Source organism: Rhinolophus sinicus, linkage group LG05 (assembly GCF_036562045.2).
Source record: "Rhinolophus sinicus isolate RSC01 linkage group LG05, ASM3656204v1, whole genome shotgun sequence".
Lineage (NCBI taxonomy): Eukaryota > Metazoa > Chordata > Mammalia > Chiroptera > Rhinolophidae > Rhinolophus > Rhinolophus sinicus.
The window spans coordinates 92104614-92132604 of record NC_133755.1 but is presented as its reverse complement, the minus strand read 5'-3'; the positions used below and the strand labels follow the sequence as shown (position 1 = coordinate 92132604).

At 41.0% G+C, this 27991-nt stretch overlaps 1 protein-coding gene across 5 annotated transcripts in view; it reads right to left on the bottom strand.

Moving 5' to 3' along the window:
* The window catches only part of RUNX2 (RUNX family transcription factor 2), a 234823-nt gene extending 216924 nt beyond the window's left edge, over window positions 1-17899 (bottom strand). For all 5 annotated transcript variants that reach the window (XM_074333024.1, XM_074333027.1, XM_074333025.1 and 2 more), the window contains exons 1-3: window positions 17394-17899; window positions 8576-8732; window positions 2664-2768 (exon numbers count right to left, since the gene is read on the bottom strand). In XM_074333024.1, the coding sequence (XP_074189125.1) occupies window positions 2664-2768; window positions 8576-8732; window positions 17394-17768 (637 nt within the window). In that variant the 5' untranslated portion in view covers window positions 17769-17899. The remainder of the gene's footprint in view (window positions 1-2663; window positions 2769-8575; window positions 8733-17393) is intronic.
* Window positions 17900-27991: the final 10092 nt, after the last annotated feature.

The window sequence follows — 27991 nt, the reverse complement described above, 5'->3', positions numbered from 1 at the left end:
AAGTTGAAGAAAATTGAAAAGTCCTGGGCATTTTCCACACCTAGGAGTCTCAGAAGGAAAGCACAATATTGAGAAGAGTGCTACACATTCAGCGCCCGGGATGGCCAAGAGCAGGGCAGAGGGAAATAATCCAGCACAGAGGGTCCAGGTCGTAGGAGTCAGATGTCAGTGACACCAGAGCCATGCTTATATCCAGACAGTTTGGCAAATCACCCCATGATGTCAGAGAAATGACATTACATTTTCACAGATATTTTTGGTTCACAAGAAATGTTACTCAGGCGGATCGAGGGTAGTGGTCTGCCACTCAAGATCTGTATCTGCTTCCCCACTCCCACCTTCAGCAGCACCCACAGCCAGAACTCAAGTTACACATATGCCGTCTACCCCCACTCCCCTTAACGCTCACTGCTTTCAGAGCACTTCTCTGCTTTTACAGGGCAGTGAGCCTATCCACTAATGAATTCTCCCAACACCCTCTTTGGAACAAACTAATGTTATCCTCGCTTGAAAGAGAAGTGTGGATCTTGAGATTATAATGCTAAGCGAAATAAGTCAGACAGAAAAAGGAGAGAACCGTATGATTTCACTGATCTATGGTATATAAACCGAAAACAACAAAAGAACAAGGCAAATAACTGAAAGAACAAAAACTCACAGACATAGATAATAGTTTAGGGGTTACCAGAGGATAAAGGGGATGGGGGGGAGCGGGGCTCTAGAAGAGGGTAAACGGGGTCTAATAGATGGTGATGGAAAGAGAACTGACTCTGGGTGGTGAACACACAATGTGAGATATAATGTATTACAGAATTGTACACCTGAAATCTACGTAACTTTACTAACAACTGTCGCTCCAATAAGCTTTAATTTAAAGAGAAAAAAAAGAAAAGAGAGAAGTGACTTTCTCAAAGCTACCCTGCCTCCTCACCTTCTGTCACATCTTGCAGAATGGGGAAGCATTTCCCCGTTTCCTCTCCCAACCATCAGGTTTTGAACATCAACTCTTGATGATATGGACATATCCGCGTACACACCCACAGACACACAGACATACATACACATAATAATGGTTTTTCCAAGAACTGAGAAAAGCAGCCTGCGATCGGCAGGAAACAGCTTTAGAAGATAAGTATTAGCCGGGCTAAATGTTAAAAGACTAGTATCCTGCTTTACGCATTACTAAAATGGATATGCCTGCCTTTTCAGGAATTCACGGGCTAATCAGATAAAATGTTAGAAGATGTCTTCCATCATAAGGCATCATCCCCGATTTATGGCAGTCGAGAAGTCAGCAAAGCCCCAAACCAGGCAAGACAGCCCTGCTCTGTTCTATTCACCTGTACTGCATACCATCAGCCCTTAGGAACAGGAGCCGGGTGCATCCGGAGACGTGTATGGCTCCAGCCTAATAGGACATTCTCAAACTGAACAGATACAGGACCAGCACTGACCCAACACTGTGAACCTGGAAGAATGCCACACACATGAAAGGAGGAGAAAAGAAAACCTCAAAGACTGGCTTTTGAGGCAGGAAACCTCCCTAGTTCAGGCAAGCAGTCAGCCTTTGTGAAAAGAGACAGCCGTAAGAGGAACGGAAGGCATTGTATGTTCCCACTGCTAAAAGACATGCCCCTTGGGGGAAGGCAAAGCTCTACCAGCCCTTTTCTCTCAGGTTTAGGGGAAGAAAAGATATGCCATTCTCACTATCTGGGCAGGTGCATCGTTATATAGTAAATATTTCTGCCAGCTATACCCCCACCACAAACCAAATTCAACTCTCTAAACACAATGGCTGGGTCTCCAATGTATTTAACTCATCAAAGGCAGAGTTGTATATGATGTGCCCATTGACACGTAATTTTTAATGTTGTGTATATCAAATCATCTTTAATTTCTACATACATTTAAATACTGCTATGCGGAGTTTGTTCAAATCAGTTTTGCGGGGTGGGGGAACCAAACCTGTTTCAATTTAGATTTAGGAGGAAAATGTATATTAGCCCAAATGGATTATGTGCGCTATCTTACACTGATGCTGGATAAACACTCTGGATGCCCAGACAAACCAAGGTGGATTTAAACCTGGTTTGACTCTATCTGTTAAAAGAAACGATCTATAACTATTATTAGAACATGACCAAACAGCAGTGTTGTAACAATCAAGTGAGTTATCATTTGCAAATAAATTCTTTATAATTAAGCAGCGTGCTTTTTATAAAGGGAATTGAGTGGGCGAGGTAAAAAGTTAAAATGCATTCTTAGACCATGGGAAACATACACAAAAGCTTTTTGACTAAGCTCAAGACTTTTCAGTTTATTGTTTTCTTCCTCAGCTCTCACAGGTCTATTCTGCCCTGCCTTTTGTGTATAGTGGATGAGCAAAGTTTCTTAGAAAAATAGTAACAGGGACTGAATAATTATTCACTCATTTCCCAAAGTTACATAGGCCTTAGCAATTTTGTGGCAAAGGCTGTAAGTGTTATTTTATTTTCTACTAACTGTGAAGTTCTACTAATTGTCCCTCATTAAAACTATATGCAGATAGCAAACTTTGCAAAGAAACTGTTTGCATGAAAGGAGCACTAACTTATTTGGGATAAATTCCTCATCGGGTCTCTGCAAACTCTATTACCATTTCCAATAGGAAGGCAAGTACTTACTTCTGGGTTCACGGGGTCCATCCACTGTAACTTTAATAGCTCTGTGATAGGTGGCTACTTGGGGAGGATTTGTGAAGACAGTTATGGTCAAGGTGAAACTCTTTCCTGCAGATGTAAAAGGGGAAAAATCCACAGTGAATATAAAAAGATAGTATTGATCATACAGCAGCATAGATGTCCAAATTGCATCGAAAGAATCTCTGAGGAGGTAATGAAACAGTCGGGATTCATTCTAGATTATCAACTCTCTGATGGCCACTTTAGGTAGTTACTAAACTCGTTTAGTGTTAAGTGCATCACCTTCATTGCAATACAATACAAATAGGCTCCAAAAAAATAAATAAACAAAAGAGGCTGCTCAGTAGCAACATTTGTAATGAAGACAAAAACCCTGGTCCACTGCAGAAGGGTTCTGTTCCTTTCAGTTTTCTCCAACATCAGAAACACATCCAAGCACAATTTTAGAAGTCTATATTTAGGATTAGGTCATGACCCCATGAGAGAACAATAGTAAATCACTGTTGATTATGTTATTTACTTCACATGGCTTTAACATTTCATTTGCTTAACTGCACTACAATAAGAAGATGAAAGAGGAAGGTTCTTATGGGAATCATTTTAACAGGAGCCAGCGTCTCCTGTCCTGGCCTTAATGTGCCTGTGGTATGATTTCATCATTACTGGAACAAAGTTTTTCTCCTCCCTGCCCACCCCTTCCCTAACATACATCCTTGCTGTTAAATCTTGCAATAACTCCCTGACAGTGATTTATTTTTTGCTAAATGTACAGGACACCTCCAAATATAAATATGAACTTTTGCTTTTAGCAGAGCGTCTGCTTCATTGAAATATTACATCTGATGTTTCAAATTAATGAGCTAAAGGTGATGAATAGAGGGAGGAAAAGACCGAAAAGTTTGGTAGCCGATTAGGATGTTTGCTTTCTCCAGAAGAAGATACCAGACTCTGTTACACAGACTCACTGACAGTTGTAATCAGTTAGATTTGCAACGGTTAGTCATGTCAGATAGTCAAAACTGCAAACTGTTACAAGACAGGAAAAGGTGGGCGTGAAACAGTGACTCAATAAAACATTCAGCAATCTCAGGCCAGAGTATTCATTTAGCCTGCTCCTGGAACAGACCTTTCAAAAGCTAATTCTCTTCTGCTTTGTTTTTTGGTCAGAGACTGGTTTTTTTCTCCCTCCACTGAAAGCTGAGGGTATTAGAACACAAATCTTAAACAATATGTATCAATGCAAAAAGTTGAATGCAATTTTTTCAAAGCTTAATATGGAACAGGTTATATACAAGGCTTAATGTAGAACAGGTCTGACTGTCAAGTCTAGTGAATGGGTTTTCTTTTCAACTCAGACCATGTAAGTTCCTAAAATATGTTTAAGACACACATCATTTGTTATTCAGTATATATAGTTTTAAGTCTCTTTGGCGATACTTTTCAGTGGCAAAGAAAAAAAAAAGGAAAGAAAACACAAGAATGTGAGGGGGAGAGATGAATATTGATTAGAAAACTGGTAAGTACCAGCCACTGCCTACACATTATCTCATTTAATCCTATCTAGTTAGGTTTATCACTCTTGTTGCACAAATGAGGCAAGTGAAACCCAGAGAGTCTTAGTAATCTACCCACACTGCTAATAAGTGAGAAAAAAATCAGAATCTGAACCCAGTTCTTCCAGACCCTAAAATGAAGGCTCTTCTTCATAACATTGCCAGAGAACGTTAAAAAAAAAAAATTAATAGGTAATTTATTTCTACATGTGTCACAATAAGCTCTATAAGACCAAGAAACTGTAAATATAAATCTACTAATATGTATCTCAGCCAGGATGATGAAAGCATCAATTCTGAAAGTGCCATTAATATATCATAGTTCATCCATTATATACTAGATGTTACATGGATTTAAGTAATTTAACTGGCTCATTAGGGAACAGGATATATTATAAACATTCATACTAACCAGAAGAATAAGACAGCCAGGAGTCTAAACTAGTTACAGAAAATTTAAAGTCCACAGGAATAAGATTAGAAAGTTTGAATAGGAAGTCATTAGATTCAGGTCAGGACTTCAAAACAACAGAAAGGTCTGCAGAAGGGAACAGGCTGAATCCTTAGGTTGAAAGTTAAGTTACCTTAAACCATAAAAAGATGCCATTCTGGGTTGGATCAATGGTCATGAGCCAGGGTTGTAATTCTAACAATGGCTCGGAGGGCAGTGCTTAGAAGACAGTTACCATCCATGGCACTAATCTTAGTAGATCAAGGATTTGTGTATCTCAATTGTCCTTAATGTCTGCAAATAACCAGCTAGAGCTGCCTTCCATGCATTTACCTAAACTGGTTCTGAGAATATTTCTGTTTGAGACTTTTACAACTTCCTTAGGATATTAAAAGTCATCATACTTCTCCCCAGGTCAGAGCCACACCTCATGTAGTTGCAAAAGCCAAATATAAAATTCACCCTGTAAGTACTGAGCATCTAACCGTTCAAAGCAGAACCAGTTTTCTGTAAAGACTTCTTTTTAAAAGAAGTGGATTTGGGGGAGGAAACAAGTATTTAAGTATAACTATGGTTTTCTAAAATCAAATCCTAAGGATCAAAATGTACTTTAACAACTAAAACAAAATCAAGGAGGCTCCTTCCACTTCTTGTTGCCCCTTCAGAAGGAACATGACTGTAGTGTTCCAGAAGCTACCACCCAAGTGGGTAATTAGTTCTTCACCTTATAAATAATAATATATTTTTTCTTAAGCCAAATGTTTATGTATGTATGATTTCCTTAAATTAAAAAAAGAACTTTTTTCCCAAATCCCATTCTTGGTCAATTTCCATAAATGATAAAAATGCAAGCTCCTACTGAAAAATGCAGTCTCTTCCTTAGGAAGCTAGCACTCATTAGATAACCAACTGTACCATCCATAGCTTCATCTAGGAACTAATTCTGCCTATGTCCTCAAGACATATATGTTCTCAGATAAACACAGTAACTGTCATTAAAAGAATTCCAACCTAACCTGAGGGGCTGTCAGGAATATCCAGGAGACTGGGAGCAGGGTTTGTATCCTGAATTGACACAGTCCCAGGCTCCGTATATGGTAGGGGCTTAAAAAAAAAAAAAAAACGCTTGTAAATTAAAAGCAGCATGCTTGCTGTCAAAAGGGAGGAAGCACACCAAGAAACTTTAAGGACCAAAGTCATGTTAAATACTCCTGTTTAAAATATAGAGTCGACTAAAAGAAAAGACAAGTAAAAAGCATAAGCCACTCCTAACTTCATGTAAATTTCATCGATGCTCTACTTTTATTCCAAAGCATTTCCAAAACTTGTGGTCATCAGATAACCCATAAAGCCAAAGTAAGTAATGATTGTAACTCCTTGGTAAATCCAACACTGTTTTTCAATTTCTGAGAGTTTATATTTTGTCCTAGTGAAAAGAAAAACTGTGAAAATTAGAGGAACTGGATGTTATTTTTTTTAAATGCTACTGAAAATAGAAAATTGAAATAGCTGGGGGTGGGGGGGAATACAATGGTAGCAGCGTGTTGATCCAGACTTAATAACGTAAGAGAAATGTAGAAGTGTGAAAATCAAAGAGGAAACTGGAAAGAGTCTGTTAGAAAGCAGGTCAGGTACGCAGGCAGGTTAAAGGGTTTCCTGCCACTAAAAAACTGACCCTTTTTTTTTTTTTTCAAAGAGTGATACCTCAGTGTTCTCTGTCTTTTTTTTAATTCTTCATTTCAGTTTGGTATTACTGTTTCCTTTCATATAATGTTCATGTAGTGCTATAAAAATCTATTACTAGTGATAAATCAATTTTTCTTTCTCTCTCCACCAACTCCCCCCCACCCCCAATCGAAGTCTCGAAGACAAGTCTGGACCAATTTCTCCATCCTGCCTCTGGCAGCAGACTGTAGCATTTCAGATCCTCCACCAAGTCCCGACTGCTTCAAAGGAAAAATCCTACTTTCTTCAGTTAAGATCATAAGAAATATAGGGGGAGGGGGTCAGCTCTGTTTGGACATAATTACACTTCATCAAAAGAAGCTTTCTTCATCTTCCATGCGTGAAAAGTCTGCAAGCAGTTAAGTCTGTCTTTTTTTTTTTTTTTTTAAATATAAAAATTGCTATTTGGGAAACCAGCCAAAACTCAGAAAGCCAATATAGTAAAACAGTGCACACCCTTTGTTTCTCTTTGAAGTTTCTTAAATAAATATGTTGAGGGTTTACAAAGTACACTATCACTTTGCCATAGTTTCTACTCAAATTGATCAGAGAAAAGTTATGCAGCATCTATATAATACAAAAGCAAGATAAATGAAAACACTAGCTTGAATCTGTAAAGTAAAATAAAGTACAGCACCCAATCTTTTAAATACTAAAATTCATCACTCTGGTTAAAAACAAAGTAATATTATGTAAGAATGATGTAATTCAGAGCATACAGATAAATCATCATGTTTAAATTTTTCTGGATTCTTACTAGAAAAATGAGAAGTTATCAGTGCACTGTGGACCAGTAACTGAGGGGGGAAAAAAAAAAGAATGAATACACACATACACACTTCACACCTAATCAGTCAATAGTGAGATAGGATGTGTCCTTTTTTTCTTTTAATGAAAGTAAACTAAACCTGATGCAGAGATAACCCCTTTAGTTTTGATTCTACCAGAGACTCTGAGCCTCATTTTATTTCAAACAACCTTTCAGTGACAGTATCTCATTAGCATACATCATTTTTTTTTTTTAAGTTAAAAAGTACAACTTCTTGGCCCTGTTCCTAGAAAGTAAACTAAAACTACTCATCGGAAACAGTCTTGCTTGAATTTCCCTTATCAAGTTTTTACAATGGTAATAATTTGACATCTGATCCAAACTAAAGAGCAATTACTGAACATGGTTTAAAAATTGATGCTTCTCATTTCCTAATTCAAACCTGGGTTGAAGTAATTCCATAGGTCTTGATAATTTATTTCACCTCAGTCCTAAAGTGGTCTATTTTCTCTCTTATTATCGAAATACTTAAAATGGAAATATTAGATTCAATAAATAAATAAGTGAATATAATACTTCTAATGAATGACTATTAAAAGTCTCTCTACAGCATAAGTAAATAAAGCCAAAAATCGCTTTCCTTAGAGACTGTTTTTAAAAACATTAAGCCCATTTATAAAATAGCTATGAAAACCCTAAAAGGGATTATTTTCTATTTTATGATCTTTTTACGGATTCCTAATATCTGAATCCAGATGGCAGAAACCCTTAAATAATGTGAAAATATTTCGAGTCTGATCATTCATCTGTGTAGGCAACTCATAGTCATTCTAACACAAGTAACACATTATTCACTTTTTCAAATGCAAAGCCTTTAAAAAAAAAAAAAAAAAAAAAAAAACACTGTGATTTTTAAAAAATATTCTTATTATAAGAGTAAATTAAATCATAAAGAGGTAACCTATGTGATAAGTGAAGTGCATTATGCTAGCTATCCTTGCTACTACCACTTACAGCAAAACTGAAATTATCAGGAAATTGATCCAATGCATTCCTTTTTCTTTCCCCTTTGCCACTCAATTTACTCATTTGGTTCCTCATAATTCAGAATGTGAACCTCCAACTGTTCATCTCTCCACCTTATATGCTCACACCCAATGAAATTAGGAACGAGTTCTTCTGAAAACATTGTTTGAATATTCAATATCATAAAACAAATGAAAAAGGCCTGAGTACTCAGAAAACCACTCAACTTCATCTGGACGTATTTAAATAAAACCTTCAGTAATTCTATTCAGTAGAAAAGGGTGCTGATTTGTATACAAACTAGCCTCCATTTCATCAGAGGGTCCTAATGTGTTTATCCCATTACCAATATTAAAAATCAGAGACCTACCTCGTCCACTCCGGCCCACAAATCTCAGATCGTTGAACCTTGCTACTTGGTTTTTCATAACAGCAGAGGCATTTCGGAGCTCAGCAGAATAATTTTCATCGTTACCCGCCATGACAGTAACCACAGTCCCATCTGGTACCTCTCCGAGGGCTACCACCTACATAAAACAGGAAACACAGCAGCAATAACGGCACATCAGAAAAGCTTAAAAACGGAGAATATATTCTCACTGCAAACGATGTGTCTTATCAAGACTTAGTGCTCTAGTCCGGGAATGGCAGACAGGAATGAAGTGTCTGCACATGGGTTACGATGCCACTTCAAACAGACCAATGTTTCAGAGTCCACCCATTTCAAAGGCAGGCAAAAGTTTCCTTCACTTGTTGTTGGATTCTTCACAGAATACATGTACATTTTTATTAAATCCCCATGTTAGGTTGTCCATAGGAATTATGCCACAGAAGGAAAGATGATGCCCCATCTGCAGATTGTATCGTACATATGAAGGCACCGCCTGTCTGCAGCCTGGAGCACCCTGACGTGTGGTCTCATCCGGATCACAGGCTAAAATGAAAGTCTAGTCAGCTCTATGGGAGCAAATGTTTAGGTGAAACTTTGGAGCTCCTGCTTTTATGGAAGCGTAAACATGATGTGGTACCCAGGACTACTTTTCATCTCCTTACTTTGGGCTAGATATCCAACTTTTAGTCATACCACAAATAATTACTAAATGCCCTCTCTGCACTAGGACCCAGTGGGATATACAAAGCCACTGAGAAGCTTCGAGTCTGGGTGCAGAATAAAGATATGTGAAAGGCTGATAATCATCACTGACAAATGAGTGGTATACGCAGAAAACACACTCACAGCCAAACTTCCATTCTGTCTTGTCCCATCTGCCATCTTGGAATGACACATTTGCCTTCTTAATCCTCAACAAGTAACCTTCAGCAGATTAACTCAGTCAAGCAAGGATCCAGAATAACGAATCTTTGAGGCTAATAAACATTTTCACTGCTCCAAAGCTAGGGATCACACTTTTAACCAGAGTCAGCTAACTTGCAAATGGGTGCCTCTGACTAGCATGGAGCCTGGTAAGGGAATGGCGGTGCAAAGCCTTCATTGTCACATATAAAACGCAATATGCCTAATCCATTACCAAGACCTTCCCCTTGATAACGTCCTTTCTCTCAACTATTCCAAGATCCTATATTCATATTATTTCCATCTCTTCCTCATTCTGCTTCAGATGTCCTTGTGGTGACTAAGCAATGACTCCAGCTAGAGTACCCCTAGATTACTCTCTGACATAACAACCATATGTGCTTGTGTGTCTGGCAAATATCCCATTCTTTTCTCCTTCTTTCAGTGCTACTTCCTCCTTAGTCAAGAGTTCTGTAAGGCAAACCTAAGCATTTGAGTCCATGCTCCCAATGTAATTTGCGCATACTCTCTTCAGAGCAGGTTTCTCAGAATGTGATAAAACAGACACTATAACTATACTTTGGGGCTGAATTTCCCCCACCCATGAACCCTAGCCCAACACTCCTCCATTATACCCTCTGCTCCAGCCAGAAAAATAACCAAACAAAAAACTTGGCAATGTTTTTTTCACCTTTACTTTTTTCTTAGGCTGTTTTTCAATTCCATTCCTTCCTTGCACTTTGTTATTTACTCAGTTTAAAATCCTACAGCTTTCCTTAAATTACAGAACCCACTTCCACAGCATCCCACTGTACTCTAATGATCCTCATTTCATGTGCATATATATTCATGATCTATTTACTCCGTTTGAGATACTGGCCCAAAGCTTTGAGACTCACTCTTACGAGTCCAGATTAGGTTAGATTGGAAACTACATGACAGAAGGGACTTCATCTGTCTTGTTTAGCGCTATATGCCCAACTCCTAAAATAGTTCTTGGCACGTACAATTTGATAAATATTTTTGAAATAAATACATGAAAGAGCTCCAAAAAGAGCATCACTCACAACAGTCAATGGTCTGGGAAGCTACCAGATAAAACTCTAAGAGAACCAGTTAAACATTGAGCGAGCATCCCTCTCTAGCAACAATATGCCTTTGCTCCAAACTAGTTCCTGACTTTTTCCATCGCAAAGGAGAGGGAATCATGCCAACTCTCTTTTCCTTGGAGTATATGGTTCCTCTATTCAATCTGAGAACTCTCTCAGGTCAAGGGTAAACCCCTTGAGAACATGACTTCTTCCCTTCATACTTGATCTAGTGCCTCAAGTGGCTACTGAAGTTAGGTAATACTGTACTCCTGATAGAGGCAATGTGTTTTTCAATGTTTCAACTTCACAATGCCAAAAATGTGAACATTTGAAACTACTGAAATAATTGACTATGTTTCCCAGTATTCATCTGAATGTCTGACATTTTTTACACTCCGCGAATTGCGTTTTAACACCTGCCGTGTGTGGCTTTCTATGTCAAAGTAAATATGGAACCAGTAAGCGTATTAATGAAGGCAGAAAAGTTGTACTGTTTACAAGAGAGTGAACACACCAAAGATCAAGAGGCCGCAGTTTTTTCCCACCTCTGCAACGTATCTGCCATGATCGCACAGAAAGAAGTAACCTCATCTCCAGGAGCCACAGTTTTCCAATATAAATTGGAAATAATTTTTTTAAAGTCTGTAAAATGCATAAGATACTGTATGAGTATAGAGCCTAATTATAATGACTTTTTGGAAAATGAGGAAGCTAACTTCTGTTCCAAGCCTGCTGTGTGGTAAACATAGGCTCTTAACTTAGAGCCTCCTTAATGGATTCAACTGAATATATAATTATTCACTTCAGGTCCTGAGATGTTTTTTTGTTGCTGTTGAAAGATAAAGGATGACTTCTGATGGGTTTCAATCCAGTCTGGCTAAATTTCAGAAAAAAAGTAAAGAAATCTGCCCCAATATAAAGATTTTCAAGAGCTCTGAGACATTATTATTTTACTGCATATTTTTAACATAATGGGGTTTTTTTAGTTAGAAGAAAAGGAAAATTGATTCAATATGGGAAAATATGAAAGAAAAAATCCCTAAGAGTGAAATATATAAACCCATTTTACTTCACTTAAGCAGCATAATAATGACCATATTAAATACTGGTATGTCTTACATATTATATTTAATAACAAAACAAATAGGTAATCACAAATTGTGAGTCTGCTATGAAGCTTAGAACCTGGCCTGAAAAAAAATTGCTAACACAATATAGTGACAACTTTTCCTATTACAGTTGAACTCTATTTTGATGGCTAAATATATCGGGGTTTTTTTCCCCTGTTATTTACTCTACCAAATCAGATTGCCCAATGTTTTTCTGAGGAAAAACGGGGGGGGGGGGGAGGGAGTACTGTATTTGACTTTATATCAATCAGAAGCATTATTGTATGTTTGAGAATTTTTTTAGAAAACATAGATCTCTGAAGCTGAAAAATTTCCCTTGGAGATTCTCAACTGTGTTTATCTAAAAGAAAACCAAAAGAATCAAGAAATTTTTACACATTTCATCTGTACCAAACCCAACCAGTGGAAAACATTTTAAGGGGTAGAGAGAGAGCAGTCAAAAATCATTCTTTAACTAGTTAGGGGTAAGCACACATTAAAATTTGTTTCCAAACTACCCAATACAAAAGTCCTGTTCTGCAAAGAAAATTTGTGATGAAACCTTAACAACTACATTTCTGGGTGTTTTTAAAACGTAAAATCTACAAATTCAAGAACCTTCATGGGAAAGAAGGAAGTAATTTTATGTCCTGACATTTCAGAATTGAGAAAGAAGTTCCTTTATTTAGTTCACCTCACTATAACTAGCATTTAAATCGCATGATATGTAGCTTGTACAAAATAAAGGAAATTTAACTCTAGAAACGCTACTGAAATTTTGTATGAGACTCTTTATGACTAAATTTGTAAATTGTTCTAAAGGGAAGCAATAGAGAATTAACTCAGACCCTTAAAATTGTTTCTGTGGTCTTATTATATGGAAGTAAAAATTGCCTTTTACTTTTCCAGGGACAGAAGTCTAGTCTTAAATAATCAATTAACCTTACAGACCAATATCATTTGGCACATTATACCTGTAGCAAAATTGAAATGTAATTCTTTTTCAAGATATAATCTTATCAAATCTTTCTTTGAAATAAAAAGAGAGGTAAAAGAGTAACTGCAATAAGGAACATTTTTATTCCTAGGGTAATTATTTAAAGGTAACTTTAAAAAATATAACAAAAACTTTCACAAACATTACAGCTAATTTTTAGAATTTAACATAGAATTTAGGAAAACCAGACTAAATTGTAGAGAAAAAAGTACATATAAAGTATCATTTCATAATTTAAAAAATATATATAAAAGAGAAATTTGATGGAACTTATTTCAGTTTAAGCCAGGAATTTATGTGCCATGTGTCAAGCTGGTTGAGATCATCTAATGATGGATATTGTGAAATTTTTTTGTAGTGATACAAACAGCAATGCCAAAGACGAAAAAAATAATGAAAGGTATTTTATTCTTCCTGTTTTGAAATGTAAGTTTTCTAAAAACGTTTTAAATGTTTTCCATCTAAAAGTATTTGCAATTACCTTACCGATAAATTTTATATATTCAATCCTAACATTTTTAACTTTAAATATTTTTTACTGCATTTAAAGGCATAGCACAAAAATGTGTCTTCACACAATTGAAATCTATTATGATTTGCATAATTTTGCATAACAATTCATAGTAGACTTAATAAGATTTTCACAGATTTAATAATGTGTTTTTCTTTGTTTAGGTATAATTACATTAAAAAAGACACAAACTTAAAATCTGATCACTGAATATGTAAGGAAAATATAACTCACTAGTGTCAAATATTTGTTAGTCACATACTTGTTTCTGAAGAGAAAAATGGCCAATAATTTCAAAAAAATTATTTTCAAATAGAAATTGTTCCATCACTTTGAAACCCTACTTATGACAAATACTGAAAGCTATCATTAAATATACAGAATTAACTCTGAATAATAGATCATATATCTAAAGATGTGTTTTCTTTAACACTGCCAGCAAAATATGATAACTAGTAAATATATAGTCCAATGTTCTCTAACTTAAAACAGTGCAATAGCCTTGCACTACTTTTAGTTTTAAAATATACATCTGGTCTTAAAATTTCTGTATAGTGTTTCAGCTTGAAGCTATTTAAAGCAACTGAGTTATGAACCCTGAACACCAGGCTTCATGGTAGAAATGCTGACAGACCCCTAACTATAAGGGTGCTTGTTACTGCATGCAGGGTTGACATTCTCTGCACTATTTCTATCTGACCATTAACTAATGAGCTGAATTTGCAAATTGCTTTTTTGTCACTAGAATTATCGAGGACAGAAAGGCCTGGGATCCTCTAATAGTATGCCTTAACTATTTTAAGCTTTCAGTGAGATACACCTGAAAGAAATGTTAAAAATATTTATTTCCATTTCCTTGACACCTGGGAGGACTGAGCATTTCAAAACTGCAGAACTTTGTTAAAAATACAATACTAATAAACAACTTTACATATTTTAAACTATACTAGTTGTTTCTACATTTTTACGTGTTGAGTATAAGCGAACTAAGTATTCTTGTATAATCCCCAAACAAGATCACATGAACAACATAATACATTACTTAAGACTTAATACATAGTCAATATCATTTTAAAGCACTATTTTAAATTCACATCAAAACATCAAAACACAGTCTACTGAATTCATTTCTGATTCTCTACAGTGCCGAGCTCAGTGTCACAGACATCAAATATGGGCTCAATAAATATTGTATTTATTTGAATACCTGATTTCTCAAAAATTAAGTTCTCTGTGTGTTTTTTAAAATAAATTTACCTGTCTGTTATCTACCCATGATTTACTTTGTACATGGCTCTAAATATCATCATTATATTGCTCACCGCTTTTAAAACTGAGATTTCTTCACATTATTTCTTCACTGCAGATGTATTTGATTTTGTTGCAAGTGTAGAAAGCCCACTGCTCTCAGGCTTTATCTCAAAAGTACGGTAAAAAGAGCTTGTTGTTACTAACATTCAGGTGAAAACAAAAATTGTTGTCAAAATCTGGATTTTTCAAATAGCCATCCATCTTCTTCAACAGAGACAACACTTCTATATTAAGTGAAATTCAGCCATCACCCACTATCTGAATTTTGTTAAACACAGGTATGGGGGTGGGAAAGCAGTCAAGTTTTAGTTTAACTCAATTTATTTTTCAATTAGCATGAATTAAAACATTTACTTTAACATGGCTATGTGTTATCTATGGTTTTGTTTACTGGTTACAACTAAGTTACTCTGTAATTATCAATAAGTATGATAAATAGCAAAGAAAGCAATTTCTTTTCAAAATAAAAGGGTGGTGGCAAGAAAAACCTGAAGTACCAAAATCTGAGAGTAGGTCAAACTAAATTGCATTCTATCTTTATGCCAAAAACATCCTTTCTGTCTAAAACATTAATGCTCAAAATCAACTCAGCACCATAAATGTAAGAGAATAGTTCAACATATTTAGCACAACAAACGGAATGTAGAATACCAAACATCTAAATGATATCTTTAAAAAGGTAAGCACCTATCCTTAAATTTTCACATACCCTAACTTGTGGCATTATATAGACAAAATATCCACTTATTTGTATAATTTGTTGTTTTCGTCCAGGTTTTTTGTGTTTTGGGTTTTTTTGTGGGGGGGTTGGAAATAAACGTATACTCTTACATTAGGCTAATTAGAAAATTCTGGGCCCTTGGACAATGAACATTGTAAAATATATCTTTTGTATGGAAATTTAAATTTCTACAATATTCTGAGCTTTGCATATTTCAAGGAAGAAAATCTACAAAATGGGTGGTTTATAAAAGGAGAAATGGGACGGTTAAAAAAAACACACACATACACATACATGCATTTCTTGAGCCAACTGCAAAATGAAACTTGCCCCAGAATGCAACATGCCCTTTCCATAACAATTCATTTTGATTTCTGTTCTGATATAAGAACTACTACCAAGATAACCAGCTCTAATTGACCTGGGCTCTTCTTTCCTTGCAACCCACCTACACACCGAATCTGATTCGATGCGTGGGAGGAATTGGGGATCAACAACGGGGAACTGCCAGTGGCCCGTGGGAGTTTGGCCCCAGGGTACACAGTGCAGGAACTGGCACAATTCCTCCCATTTTCCCCTCTCCCCAAAGGCCTTGCCTACCCTGCTCTCCATAGATCCCAGAACCCAGGGGGCCCAGGCACATCTCAAGAGTCAGAGGCTAGACAGGGCCGGAAGCGACTTTCTGAGAGTGCTCTTCTCCCTGTCTGGCTCACCGCCCCCTCCATTCCCGCGTCTAGTCCCTCCAGTGAGGACTGTCCGGGAACCCGTTTCCCCATCAACCCAGTGCGCGCTCGGCCACGGGGGCTCCGCGTCTCCCCCTGGCGAGGGCTTCCCGGGGCAATTCGGGTCACATTGTGGACACCCATCTGGCTACTGCGAGAGATTCCAGACCCTACACCCTCAACCTGCCGAGCCGCTGCCGGCGACTGCCGCTGCGGACACCCGCCCTCAAACTAACGGGCCGGGCGGGCGGAGGAGGCCCCAGGGCGCGCAGAGGGCGCTCCCAGGCCCAGGGGTCACTCTCTCCGGGCCCAGGCCACGGCCCGAGCCTCCCACGACCCTCAGAAACAAGAGGGACCTTTGGGACCTAAGTCCCTTAAAAATAATAATAAGACAAATCCGCAAAATTTCACCTTAGATTTCAAGGCGGGCGAACCGAAGGCATTTCACATGTTTCCCACATCCCCACCAGGCGGGGCGAGGCGGGGAGCCCAGTCCCGCGGGGAAGAGGCGGCCCGAGCCCCCGCCCCCTCAGCTGGCCCGCGCCTCCTGCACTTGAGGGTCCAGCGCCGCGGACTCCCGGGCTCCCCCGCCTAGGGGTGCGCGGCGACCCCGGCGGCCCCACCTTCCTCCCGGTAACGGGAACTGGCAGGAGTCTGCGAGCCTAGCAAACGCCCCCGTCCTGTCACCCTCCTCACACACTCCCCTAGTTCGTAGGTTTGCCCGCGACCCTCTTGGGCACCAGCAATGTGGCCCACGCGCTGCAGCCGGCACCCAGTGTCCCGCCCCGGGCGCGAACGCCCGACGCCGGCACCCCACGAACACCAACCCCCGAGCCCGGGAGGGGCCGGGGACGCTGAGGCTCAAGCCGGTCAGAGCTGAGGGCGCCGAGACCCGTGGAGAGGCGTTCGGCTGGGAGGGGTGAGGATAGGAGCGCGCGGAATCCCGGGGAGGGGAGGCGCGGGCAGCACTCGGTGCGGGGTCCGCGGGGATGCCCGGGGAGAAGGACGCGGGAGTCCACGGGGAGAATGCCAGGGATCCTCACCCCTGGGGAATGGGGGCGGGGAGGAGCAAGTCAGGGTGGCGACGCAGAGTGGGCACCTGGGGGCTATTGGGGGAGGGGAGACGGCTCAGAGGAGTGGGTTAGAACGTTGGCCCGGAGGCTGGAGGGGTGATGAACGGGTGAAGGGACAAGGACTGAGGTGGTGGCTGCGAGCACAGGTGGGAGAGGGAAGGATCTGCGCGGGGTCACTGAACCCTGGGCCCGCTGGAAGATCCGGAGGAAGAGGTCCATCCGGGGGTCTCTCGAGTCAGAGCCCCCAAGGTAGGAGGCCTCAGACGGCATTCGGGCCCTGGCCCCCGCGGTCACGGAGACGCCGCCGGGCAGGTCCCGCGGCGCCGGGCCGGGGGCGGGGGGCGGCCGCAGCTTCTTACCTTGAAGGCCACGGGCAGGGTCTTGTTGCAGCGCCAGTGCGAGGGCAGCACGGAGCACAGGAAGTTGGGGCTGTCGGTGCGGACGAGCTCGGCCGGGTGGTCAGCGATGATCTCCACCATGGTGCGGTTGTCGTGCGGCGGCCGCAACCGGGGTACCGCGGCCGCTGCTGCCGCCGCCGCCGCCGCCGCTGCCGCCGCCGCCGCCTCCTGCTGCTGCTGTTGCTGCTGCTGCTGCTGTTGTTGCTGTTGCTGCTGCTGCTGCTGCTGCTGCTGCGCAGCCACCACCGGGCTCACGTCGCTCATCTTGCCGGGCTGCAGGCTGCTGGAGGGGGGGCTGAAGCGCCGGCTGGTGCTCGGATCTACGGGAATACGCATCACAACAGCCACAAGTTAGCGAAGTGGCCGGGGGAGGGGGAGGAGGGTGGAAATGAGGGGCGAGGAGGAGGAAATTGGGGGGGTGGAGGCGAGACGGGGGAAAGGAGATGGAGGTGATGGGGCTGAGGAGGTGAGAAATCGAGTTCGTTGAAGCCGACTGCAGAGCGGAGTCTGATGGGGGCCAGCGGCGGCGATGCGGAGCAGTCGGGTTGGCGGGTGGGGGACCCGGGAGATTCAGATCTTTGCCGGAGACTTTGGAACACCCGGGGTGGCAGCTGCGAACGGGTGCGGTGTTGTATTTGGCCCGGGGAGGCGAAGGGGGGTGCTTCAGTTTGCAGCTTAGAGTGGGGTCCCTTGGGGCACCGCGTCCTGGGTGCGCTGGCGCCCCCTCCCAGTTCGAGTCCGCCGGTGGAGCTGAGTGAGTTCAGCAGTCCAGCCTGGGGACCCGCATAGCCGCGCGCTGCCAGCCACCGCCGCGCCGCGCGCAGCTACCCAGCTGCAGGCGTCCGCCCCGCTGCCGCCGCCTCCTCCGCGGCGGCCGCCGCTCCCCCCGCGCCGTCCGCCGCTCCCCCCGCGCCGGCTGCACGCTCAGATTCCTCCCGCGGCGGCTGCCAGCCCGGCTCCCCGGCTCGGTTCTTTCCTTTCCCTTCTTCTCTTCTCGCCCTCTCACCGCCACCTCCTTGCATCCACTCCCTCCTGCTATTTGCGAACCTCCCCTGACCCTCGCGCTTCGAGGTGCCAGGAGGTAAGTCGCGGGCAGCGGAGCTCAGGGCAACGGATCTCGAGCCTGCGAATCGCAGCCGCTGCCGCCGCCCGCCGGCCGCGAGAAGGAGCCCCCCGGACGCGGCGCGCAGCTTCCGAAGCCGCGAGAGGCGGCCCGGGTTTAGGGGGATCTCGCCTGGTCTCGTCCTCTTGCTTCTCCCCGCCTCCCCCAGGACAAGGAACCCGGTCTTGGTCGGACGAGATTGAAGCTGAGACGCCAGAGAGCCGCCGGCTGATCTGACTGTCGTTATTTTTCGTTGTAACTTCAGCAGAGGAGGAAGGAAAATTCTTGAGCGTCCCTGCTGACTTCTCAGCACTCCGCACCCTTCCCCCACCCCACCCCCCACCTCTGCCGGAGCGGCTCCCAGGGGAAAAAAAGATTTGTAGGGTTTGGGTGGTTTTTTGTCTTAAGTGACACACACACACACAAAGGGGGGACGCGTCAAAATAGTTTTTAGAAACTCAAGTGGGTGGCTGAACACTTTTTTCTTCTATATTCAAACTTGTCGTTCCTAGAGAACAAGGGTGAGGTGTTTTTTGTTTTTTGTTTTTTTAAGGACTGGGAAACTGTCATCTTGGTGATTAAAATAAGTTGCAAAAATCCTTGCTGAGGAAAAACCCCAGCAGTTTTCCATCAATTCAATCTTTTTAAGTCTATTCTGCATCTAAAACTAAGTCTAATGTCTTAACTTTCTTCCACCATTCTGGGGGGGAGGGGTGAGTAAAACTACAAAATAAAATATGCAAAATGCTTCAATGGCTATTTATTTATGTATTTATTTCCCAATGTGGGTTTAAAAAGCGACTTTGGATCCCCCAAAAAGTTGTGGTCTAGAGGATGAAGGAGCGCGGGGGAAAAGCGGCAGTTTTACCTAAAATGTGGTTTTTGGAGGCTAGGATTTCTAATGATTAGGTTTTTGTGGTTTATATAGACACGACTCTGGCTGAGGCGATCATTATGCTGATGAGACTCAGAAGCACGTGGGTGTCTCCGACCAGCCTCAAACTCTGAGCCTTCAAAACAAATAAAACAATGTGCGGCGCCCGCAGAAGCCGGGAAATCCGCCTGAGGCTATTGCACCCCTAAGAAGGGGGCACAAGGCCGGTTCCCCTCCACGTTGTGTACTGCTACATTCTTGCTTACTGTCAAACTCCTTTAAACCTTCCCAAGCTTTAAAATGGGTTTGCAAAAAGAATCATCAGTTGTCAAGTCTCAAAGATTCTTAATAGGGTAGCTGACACAGTAATAAGTGATTTTATAAAATGAAAAATTAGAATGCCTCCACCTCGAGGTATTAAGGAAGATAGTTGAATCATCACTCATTTCCCCCCATCTTATTTGAAACAATTCACGTACCCATTAATTCGTGTTTTTATAGCTCAGCGCAAACGCCTCTCTCACCCTGATAGCGACCTGCCACGACCCTCCCCCTCGGTTTTTATAGTATTGCTTCCACTCGCAGAGCGGACGCTGGAGGTCTGCGCTGTTGAAAGGCCTGGAAGAGCTTCGAAAGTGGGGAGTTGTGGGGGAGAGGACCTGGTGCCTGTCACAGACTCAGGAGCCTATCTATTTCTAGCGCAAGATGAACTTGGAGGGCTGTAGTTGTGTGGCCTGGAGACCAGGATTACCCTCTATAAAGCGACGTGCCAGCGACAGAGGGGCTTCCAACCGCGGGAGCGGTGGAGGGGAGGGGTGTGGCTAGGTGTGCGCCCTCGCGGGGATAAGGATGGGGTTCAGGGGACACTTCTGTGTCCTTCCTCTTTGGGCTTTATTTTTACATTCCCTTTCTCATTGATAGCTCCACGCCTCTCTTCCGTCTTTCCCTTTACCACTTTGCTCTCCATGTTCTCGCCTCTCCCTAAAATGCTCCCAACAGACGCAAGCCTCCTCACCGCGCCCCTCCAGCCTCCTAGGCTTTGCCACAGCCGCCTGCCATGCTCTTGGACTCCAAGAAGCATTCTGCGCCACCCATTATGACACCCCCTCCCCAACCTACTCTTCGCCCTCGGACTGCTGGCCTGCGGGCCCGCGCACGGAAGAGTGAGAAAACCCACTTATCCAGACGACCTTGATGCTCAGCGAGGTCCTGAGCTATCTCCTTGAGCGTGCGATTTTTAATTATCTTTTCGGTCACAGGGGAGAGCTCTAACCCTGGGCACCGCCGCGCTGCCTGCGCGCACCAAGGCGGAGTCTTACCAGAGCCGCAGGCGGCCGACCCGTGAAAGGAAGCCAGGCTTACCCCTCAAAAATAGTTATAGTTATAATAACAATAATAACAACAATAATAACGAGAAGGCATCCATTACTCTCCTACCTTACACACCCACTCACATGCACTCACACACACACACACTCTCGAACATCCACAAACACTCACAAATAGCACATACACAACTCACACACACTCATGGATTTTTTTTTTTTTTTTACGTTTTTATTTATTTATTTATTTATTTTTTTGCCTTTTAGCGGGGCGGTTTTATTTTGGCCGCTTTGTACCACTGTCTCACAAAGATTGCTAACTTGTTCTGTTTTGTTTGTAAAGGTGTGGTGGCTGCAAAGGAGGGGAGAAGTATTAGGAAGTGGATTATTTCTGTGGTCAAAGGGAGATAAAAATTTAGTAACTACCATAGTAGGTGATATGTTACCCTCTCTGGGGTTGTCCTCGTCCTCCCAGGAAGTCCACAGAACAGGGAACTCCCAGAAAATTTGAAGACGCTAAATAACAGTCAATATTTCAAATATGGACGACCAAACAAAGCTGTTTTGAATAAGAAATTCTAGGCACTTTGAATTTAAGTAATCATCTTGGGGATTTTTTTCTCTTTCTTTCTCAATCGCTGTTTTGTTCTTTCTTTGTTTTACTTGGTGGATAGCAAAATATGCAGGCCTCAATGGTTGGGTATCTTGACTGTGGATTTTAATGGCAATTTAATCAATGGTGAATTATTTATTTTAATTAATCATATCCGGTAATTCAGCTTTATAGCCTTCCTTGGGCATCCTCTCTCCATTTCACATTTCACTGGAACTAATATAAGCAGCTCTTGGAAGTTTCTGGACTTGGATCCCTTAAAATATCCTACAGTTATTTATAATGTGGAAATGAAATTTTCCACTGAATACCCTAACAACATTTCAGGTATCTGGCACAGCAGATTTTCTGTCTCCTTTCAAAAATATCCTCTTGCTGAACATTCACACTCTCAACTGGAACTGACTGAGCCTGGAAATGATGATGTTTTGGCTCAGAGCATTATACTTAAAAGAAGAAAACATTTTTACAGACCCCTAAACCAAACCTCTCCTGGTAATAGTAGGCACATAGGAAAACCTTGAAATTTTACATGTGTGTATTTTGTGCTATAGTTTGAATGATCTCACTCAGGTTTAGGTTTTCTTCTACCCCAAAGTATTTGGAATGAATCAACCACTAGATTTCTCTTCAGAAATATGTATCTTTTCTGTTGTATATTATGGCATAAAAAGACCGTACATTTTTCTGAAAATGTGGCTACTTTGGAAGATATAAGCATAATTTTCCCCTTCATGTCCTTTAACACTTAGTATAACTGTTTAGTGACAACACCTGGTCATCCTGACTTTCCAAAGAAAATGAGATGTGAAATGATCAAGTTATTTATCCAGTCAAAGAACTGAATCCCCCCAACTGGGAACAAAATCTATGCTTCTTTCAGATTTCATCTTCTAACTCTTATACATTATTTTATATATTTTTTTTCTTGATGAAAGATGAAGAAGCCACTGTAAAATCTTAAAATTGTTTTCAATGGACCAGCTAATAAAGTGAATAACCTTTCAGACGTGTAACGGAAAATCATGGGCATACTGATGATCCCTAAAGTTTTTCATGTGTCGTAGGTGAAACTCTATAAACAGAACCATCTTTAGAGGCTTTTCCTTTGGACTGATCTAGTGAAAGACACCTATCTCTTGAAGAAGTAGCACTGCCACTAGACCAGGAGTTGTCATACTACAGCCCATGGGCCAGATAGGGCCTGATTCCTATTTTTGTATGACTCACAAGTTAAGAATGGGTTTTGCATTTTTAAATACTTGGGAAAAAATGAAAAGAAGAAGAATAATCATGATACATGCTAATGATGAAATTCAAATTTCAGTGTCCACAAATAAAGCTTTATTGGGCCACAGCTATATTCATTGTTTATGTATTGTCTGTAGCTGCCTTCACCTAAAAAAGCATAATTGTGTGGTTGTGACAAAGATTGTATGTCCTGCAAAGCCTAAAACATTGGATGTCTTCTTTTTTTCACAAAAATGTTTGCCAATTCCTGCCCTAAAGTGAAAGGGGTACAGGACCCTGGCTGAGTGTGACAGCAGACAGGAGTAGATGTCAAAAGACACTAGAATAGTGTGTGCATGATGTCCAGATTAGTTCTTTAACAGTGAAAAATACATCATTTAATTCTTTCCTGTAGAAAATGTTAGTCATTGAGACTAACAGTTTTTACTTAATAATTTTGGATGTGCCAAAGCAGACAGAAAAGAATGAGGAGTTGGTGCTTTTTCATGAGCTCCTTAAGAACAGTTAGTTGTCTTAAACCTCTCTATATGTCAGCATCTTCCATTGTCCTTCATAGTGGGAGCATATTAACTGCATAGATGAGAAAAAAGTAAGAAACATCCATGTAGTCTGAACATGAAAAAATATAGGTAAGACTTTAATAGGTTTATTCTATCTGTTTTACAGATGATAATGAAAGAAACATAAACAAGCTTACCCAGAATATTCTGGTATACAATATTTTCACAAACCCTACACAGACTTTTAAGACAGTTAGCTTAAATAACTTAAGTGATCCCAAAGCTTTCTGACATGTTTTTCCATTTTAATTTTTATAGAGTTAAATACTGTCTGATTTGTTTTAAGCTCAATAAACTTTTCCCTTTGTCAATGGACCTATAATAATTTGCATGACTGTAATGAGAGATGAAATGTTTGTATTGGAGGGCTTAGCATTATAAAACCTTTCCTTGTTGTTCTAGTTAGCATTCCCATGGGCCATTTTCAGGCATTTATAAGAGAGCAGGCATTGTCATAAAAAGGCTGACACTTGACATGATCTTTCAGAACCACATTTATGGAGCACCTGTCAAATTGGCCTCCAGGAATGGCACTGACTAAAGTGACACATATTACGTTGGACTAAAATACCAACTTACTAAACGACACCCTATTTACCTGAAGAGACTAATGTTATTTCTTTAAAGGGTCTAATTTATTACCCAGGGGTCAGAGAAATAAAACTAATTTTCCCAAATCAACCCTTTGGTATTTTGGTGTTGGTAATTGTCCTATGGTGGTAGCAGTAATCTTTGAGAAGTAGTGGAATATTATATGTAAAAGTTAACAAAGGTCATTGATGAAATATGAAATATCTAAGAACATCCTAAAATTATAGGTTTCCTATAGTAATTTAACCATTCTTTATGGATGTAACGTGCATATTATATTCAAGGCCCCAAGGAAGGTGCTATCCAATTCTTATCCCACTGCCCAGGGTTCTAAAGCTTCACTTTATACCTTGGGATGGTGGACTGAACCATCTGTCCCCTTCTACACCCTGCCATCAGGGTGAGAAATGTAAACCATAATACTCTCAGTCCATCTAACAGAGTACAACAATCAGCATTTGCAGCATCTGGGTAGTGTGAGAAATTTGAATGACAAACTAGAGAAGTAGGAAAAATAGAAGAGAAAAAAATTAAAATAGCAAGAGTTCAGTTTGGTCTTATTAGCTGCAATCCTAGGGGATGTAGTCCCAGGGAACCATCCTAAGATTTTCCTCCTCTGCATTTTATACTCAGAAACTATTCCTCCATTGATTTTTCCCCTGGGCTTCCCTGAACTAAGCTTTTCTCACAGAAAGTACTTTCATCTTCCCATCTAGCCATGATCAAGTTCTAGAAGTAATGATTCTTTCCTCTTCTTTGATTTCAAATGAATTATCGTTTGGTTGGACGGGATCTGTGCTTCAGCCACATTCCTGAAAGTCACTATTTTTCTTCCAGAATATTTTTCATCCCTAGGTGTGCCACTTATCAACTTATTGCCTCTCAGGTGCAGTTCATCTTATTTATCTGCTCCGCGAAAATGGATCTGGGCCCTTTAAATAAATCTTTTTACCAGCTGGCATTGACATTTTGTCAGTAGAGGGCATTGGAGAAACATTGTCAGAGGGAAGGGTTTAACTTCCTGGTTCCCTTGTGCTCAAACAGCAGGTTTCTGCAGCCCAGCACACACAGTGTCTCCAGCTGGTGGTTCCTGCAGCCCACGCACAAGGAGCTTACCCAGGGCCCAGCTCTGCAAACAGTGCCAGGCTCCTACAGTGCACAGCTACCAGCAGCAGCTTCCCCCAGCACCCTCCCCCTTGGCGGTTTTGTACCAGTGTGCCTTTAGTGAGACACCTACTTGTGAACAGCTTTCCCCAGCACCCTAGAGGGCAGATTTCCAGCAAGTTCCACCAGTGCAACTTCTCTGCCATCCAGGGAGCCAAGGTTATGCTCTACCAACAAGGTGTGTTTCTCAGCCCTGGGGGAAGAAGGGAAAAGACTCTTCCTTGGTTGCTCTATTTCAGCCCTCGGGGTAATGGATGCTCTTACTCCTGTAGTCTTTAGAGTTCTCTTTACTTCTTCCTAGTCAGCTCTTTGCTAATCCAATCCCTTGTTACAGTCAATAATTCTTTATATTAAAATTTCTTTGTCCAAACTACTGTGTGGTCTCTTTTTCTCATTGTTCCCAGGCTGATAATGCTAGGATTTCAATTTTCTGGCTGCTAAGATGTTCTTATTCATATTGGTTTCCATTTTGGGTCACTTTATTTGGGACACTATAAGATAAGCATTTCCAACATTACAGCACATGTATTAAATGATTTATCTCTACCTGATAGGTATGATAAGTACGAGGTCTGATCAAACAATAAAATCCCCCTCAAAGTACACCCGTTAGCTTTAAGCACACTTATCGCATCGTTCTTGCCACTTTCTGAAACAGTTCTGGAAGTCCTCTTTCATGAGTAAGACGTCTTTAGTTGTGCTGTCCTGGCTGCCTCGATGTCCTCAATCGATTCAAAACATTTACCTTTCATAGTCATTTTGATTTTGGGGAAGAGCTACAAGTCTCACGGTGCCAGATCCGGTGAATAAGGTGAATGAGGACACACCTTAATGTTTTTATTTTACAGAAATAGCCATAACAGAAGCGACTGTGACATGGAGCATTGTCATGATGATGATTTACCGCACACTTTAAAGCACACCTTCTCTCAACCGTAGCTCACACCCAACTGACTGCGCTAAACAAGCTGAAACTTGTCACACACTGTTACTAAGGTTGGATGCGCCACTTCCGGTATTGAAGATCCCTGCCTTTCTGTTGGATGGAACTCAGCAGCACCATTCACCATATTTTGAGATCACAATGGAAAGGCTCCGTGTCACACATCGCATCTGGCATACGGCAATTTCTGTCCAATGAAAATATTACGATGTGTCCTCATCCACCTTATTCACCAGATATGGCTCGGTGTGACTTCTGACTCTTCCCCAAAGTCAAAATGATTCAGGACATGGAGGTAGCCATGACAGCACAACTAAAGACACTAACAAAAGAGGACTTCCAGAACTGCTTCAGAAAGTGGTAAGAATGAGGGGATAAGTGTGTTTGAAGTGAGAGGGGGCATTTTGAAGGGGATTAATGGAAATGTGTCTTTTACTGTAATACATTTTTTTATTTAAACATTCACCGTATTATTTGATCACACCTCATAATACCGTATTTTGCTGTGTATAATGTACACTTTTTTTGCCCTAATTTGTGAGGGGAAAATAAGGATGCATATTATACATGGGTTGTACTAATTCCATATCTATATAAATGTTTTTATTTCTTTTATTTTTGCTTATGACCTAAAAGTGTAATTCTAGAAATCAATAACAATATTCATATGCAAAATAATACCCTGGAATATAATCATCAGTTTTGTGGAACTTACGATTAACTTGCAATGATGAAGAGTTCTTGGCCTTCTATGATGTGTAAATATCATAAATTTGTTACCGGTACATAAAATTTCTTGTACCTTGTATCTGTTCTTGAGTTTTGTAATTATTTGTTACATAAAATTTCTTGTACTATAATGTGTTAAAAAATAAATGCTAAAATTTCTTTTTAATACAGAAAAACAAGTACTTAAATGTAAACAAATAAAAATTTGAATTAAAAAATTAAAATGAAAGATTTTTTTCCCCTCAAAGTTAGGGCCAAAAACATGGTTGCACATTATACAGGGGAGTGCATTATACGTGGCAAAATATGGTACTTAGAAGACATATATTCTTAACTGAAGAAGGTATGGACAGAGGGTAGAGGTAAAATTGGTCAATATTTCCTCCCCAGAGTCCTTTTGACACCTTCCATGAGAACTCATAGGCCACACTTCTGTTAAAATATACGTAAATAAAATCACATGCAAGAATTCCAAAGCTGCTTCATGGGTCTAGCTGATAAAAAGCAAGAGTCAGGGAAAGTGGATAGGTATCTTGCAGGATCAAAACAGCAAAATGATACCACCACCCAGGAAAGGAGGGGAGCAGGATTAGATGCTGCTCCCTTCAAGTACGCCTTATTGTACTTAAAGCCAGAGACTAGGCAATGCTATGACTCTGTAGTAAAATAAACCAGAAAATATGAGCTTAAACAAAATAAATAGACTTAGCACTGCTACTTTTCTCCCCGCTTTTAATATGCTGTATACACCTTGAATCTCCATGAGAACCAGAATACACTGTTTCCTCAATTTATTTAAGTATCGCTTGTGAGCAGATTTAAAGGTCTTTGAAGTATTTTAAGAAAATACTGAGATAATCAAAGTGGGGAAAAAATTTTGGTTGGAACATTAAAGGGGCCATCCTGTCTGGAAGGGAATGTTTTAAAGTAGTGGGGAAACGAAGTTGGCCAGGCTGCTTATAGCTAAGTCACAGAGAACCTTGGTACTATGATTGCTACCTTTGAACACAGGAACAAGAGGGAGCATGTTCAGGCTGCTTTTAGAATCCATGCTATCGGGCCCTGTCCTGCTATTCCAGTCGATTACCCTGGTTGGTCTGAACAGGAGAGTTGAACGGAAGCCTCTCTGGGCAGAGCCAGTAGTAGCGTGAGACAAAAGAATCTCACAAGTGCAGGGTTGGACCTTACCTTTATTTAAACTTTTGATACATTGTTCATCATGGATCTTTTGATCTAAAATTGGATTTTTAAGAATATTGCATTATAATATTATCTTGAATAATGGGATCCTTGGAACCCCCTTTAAATTTTGCACCCAAGGCCAATGCCTCAATTTTTTTCATCCTAATCCTGGCCCAGCCCTAGCTCTGTGGATATAGAGAAATTGCAGAGTGATTCCTGACTTGT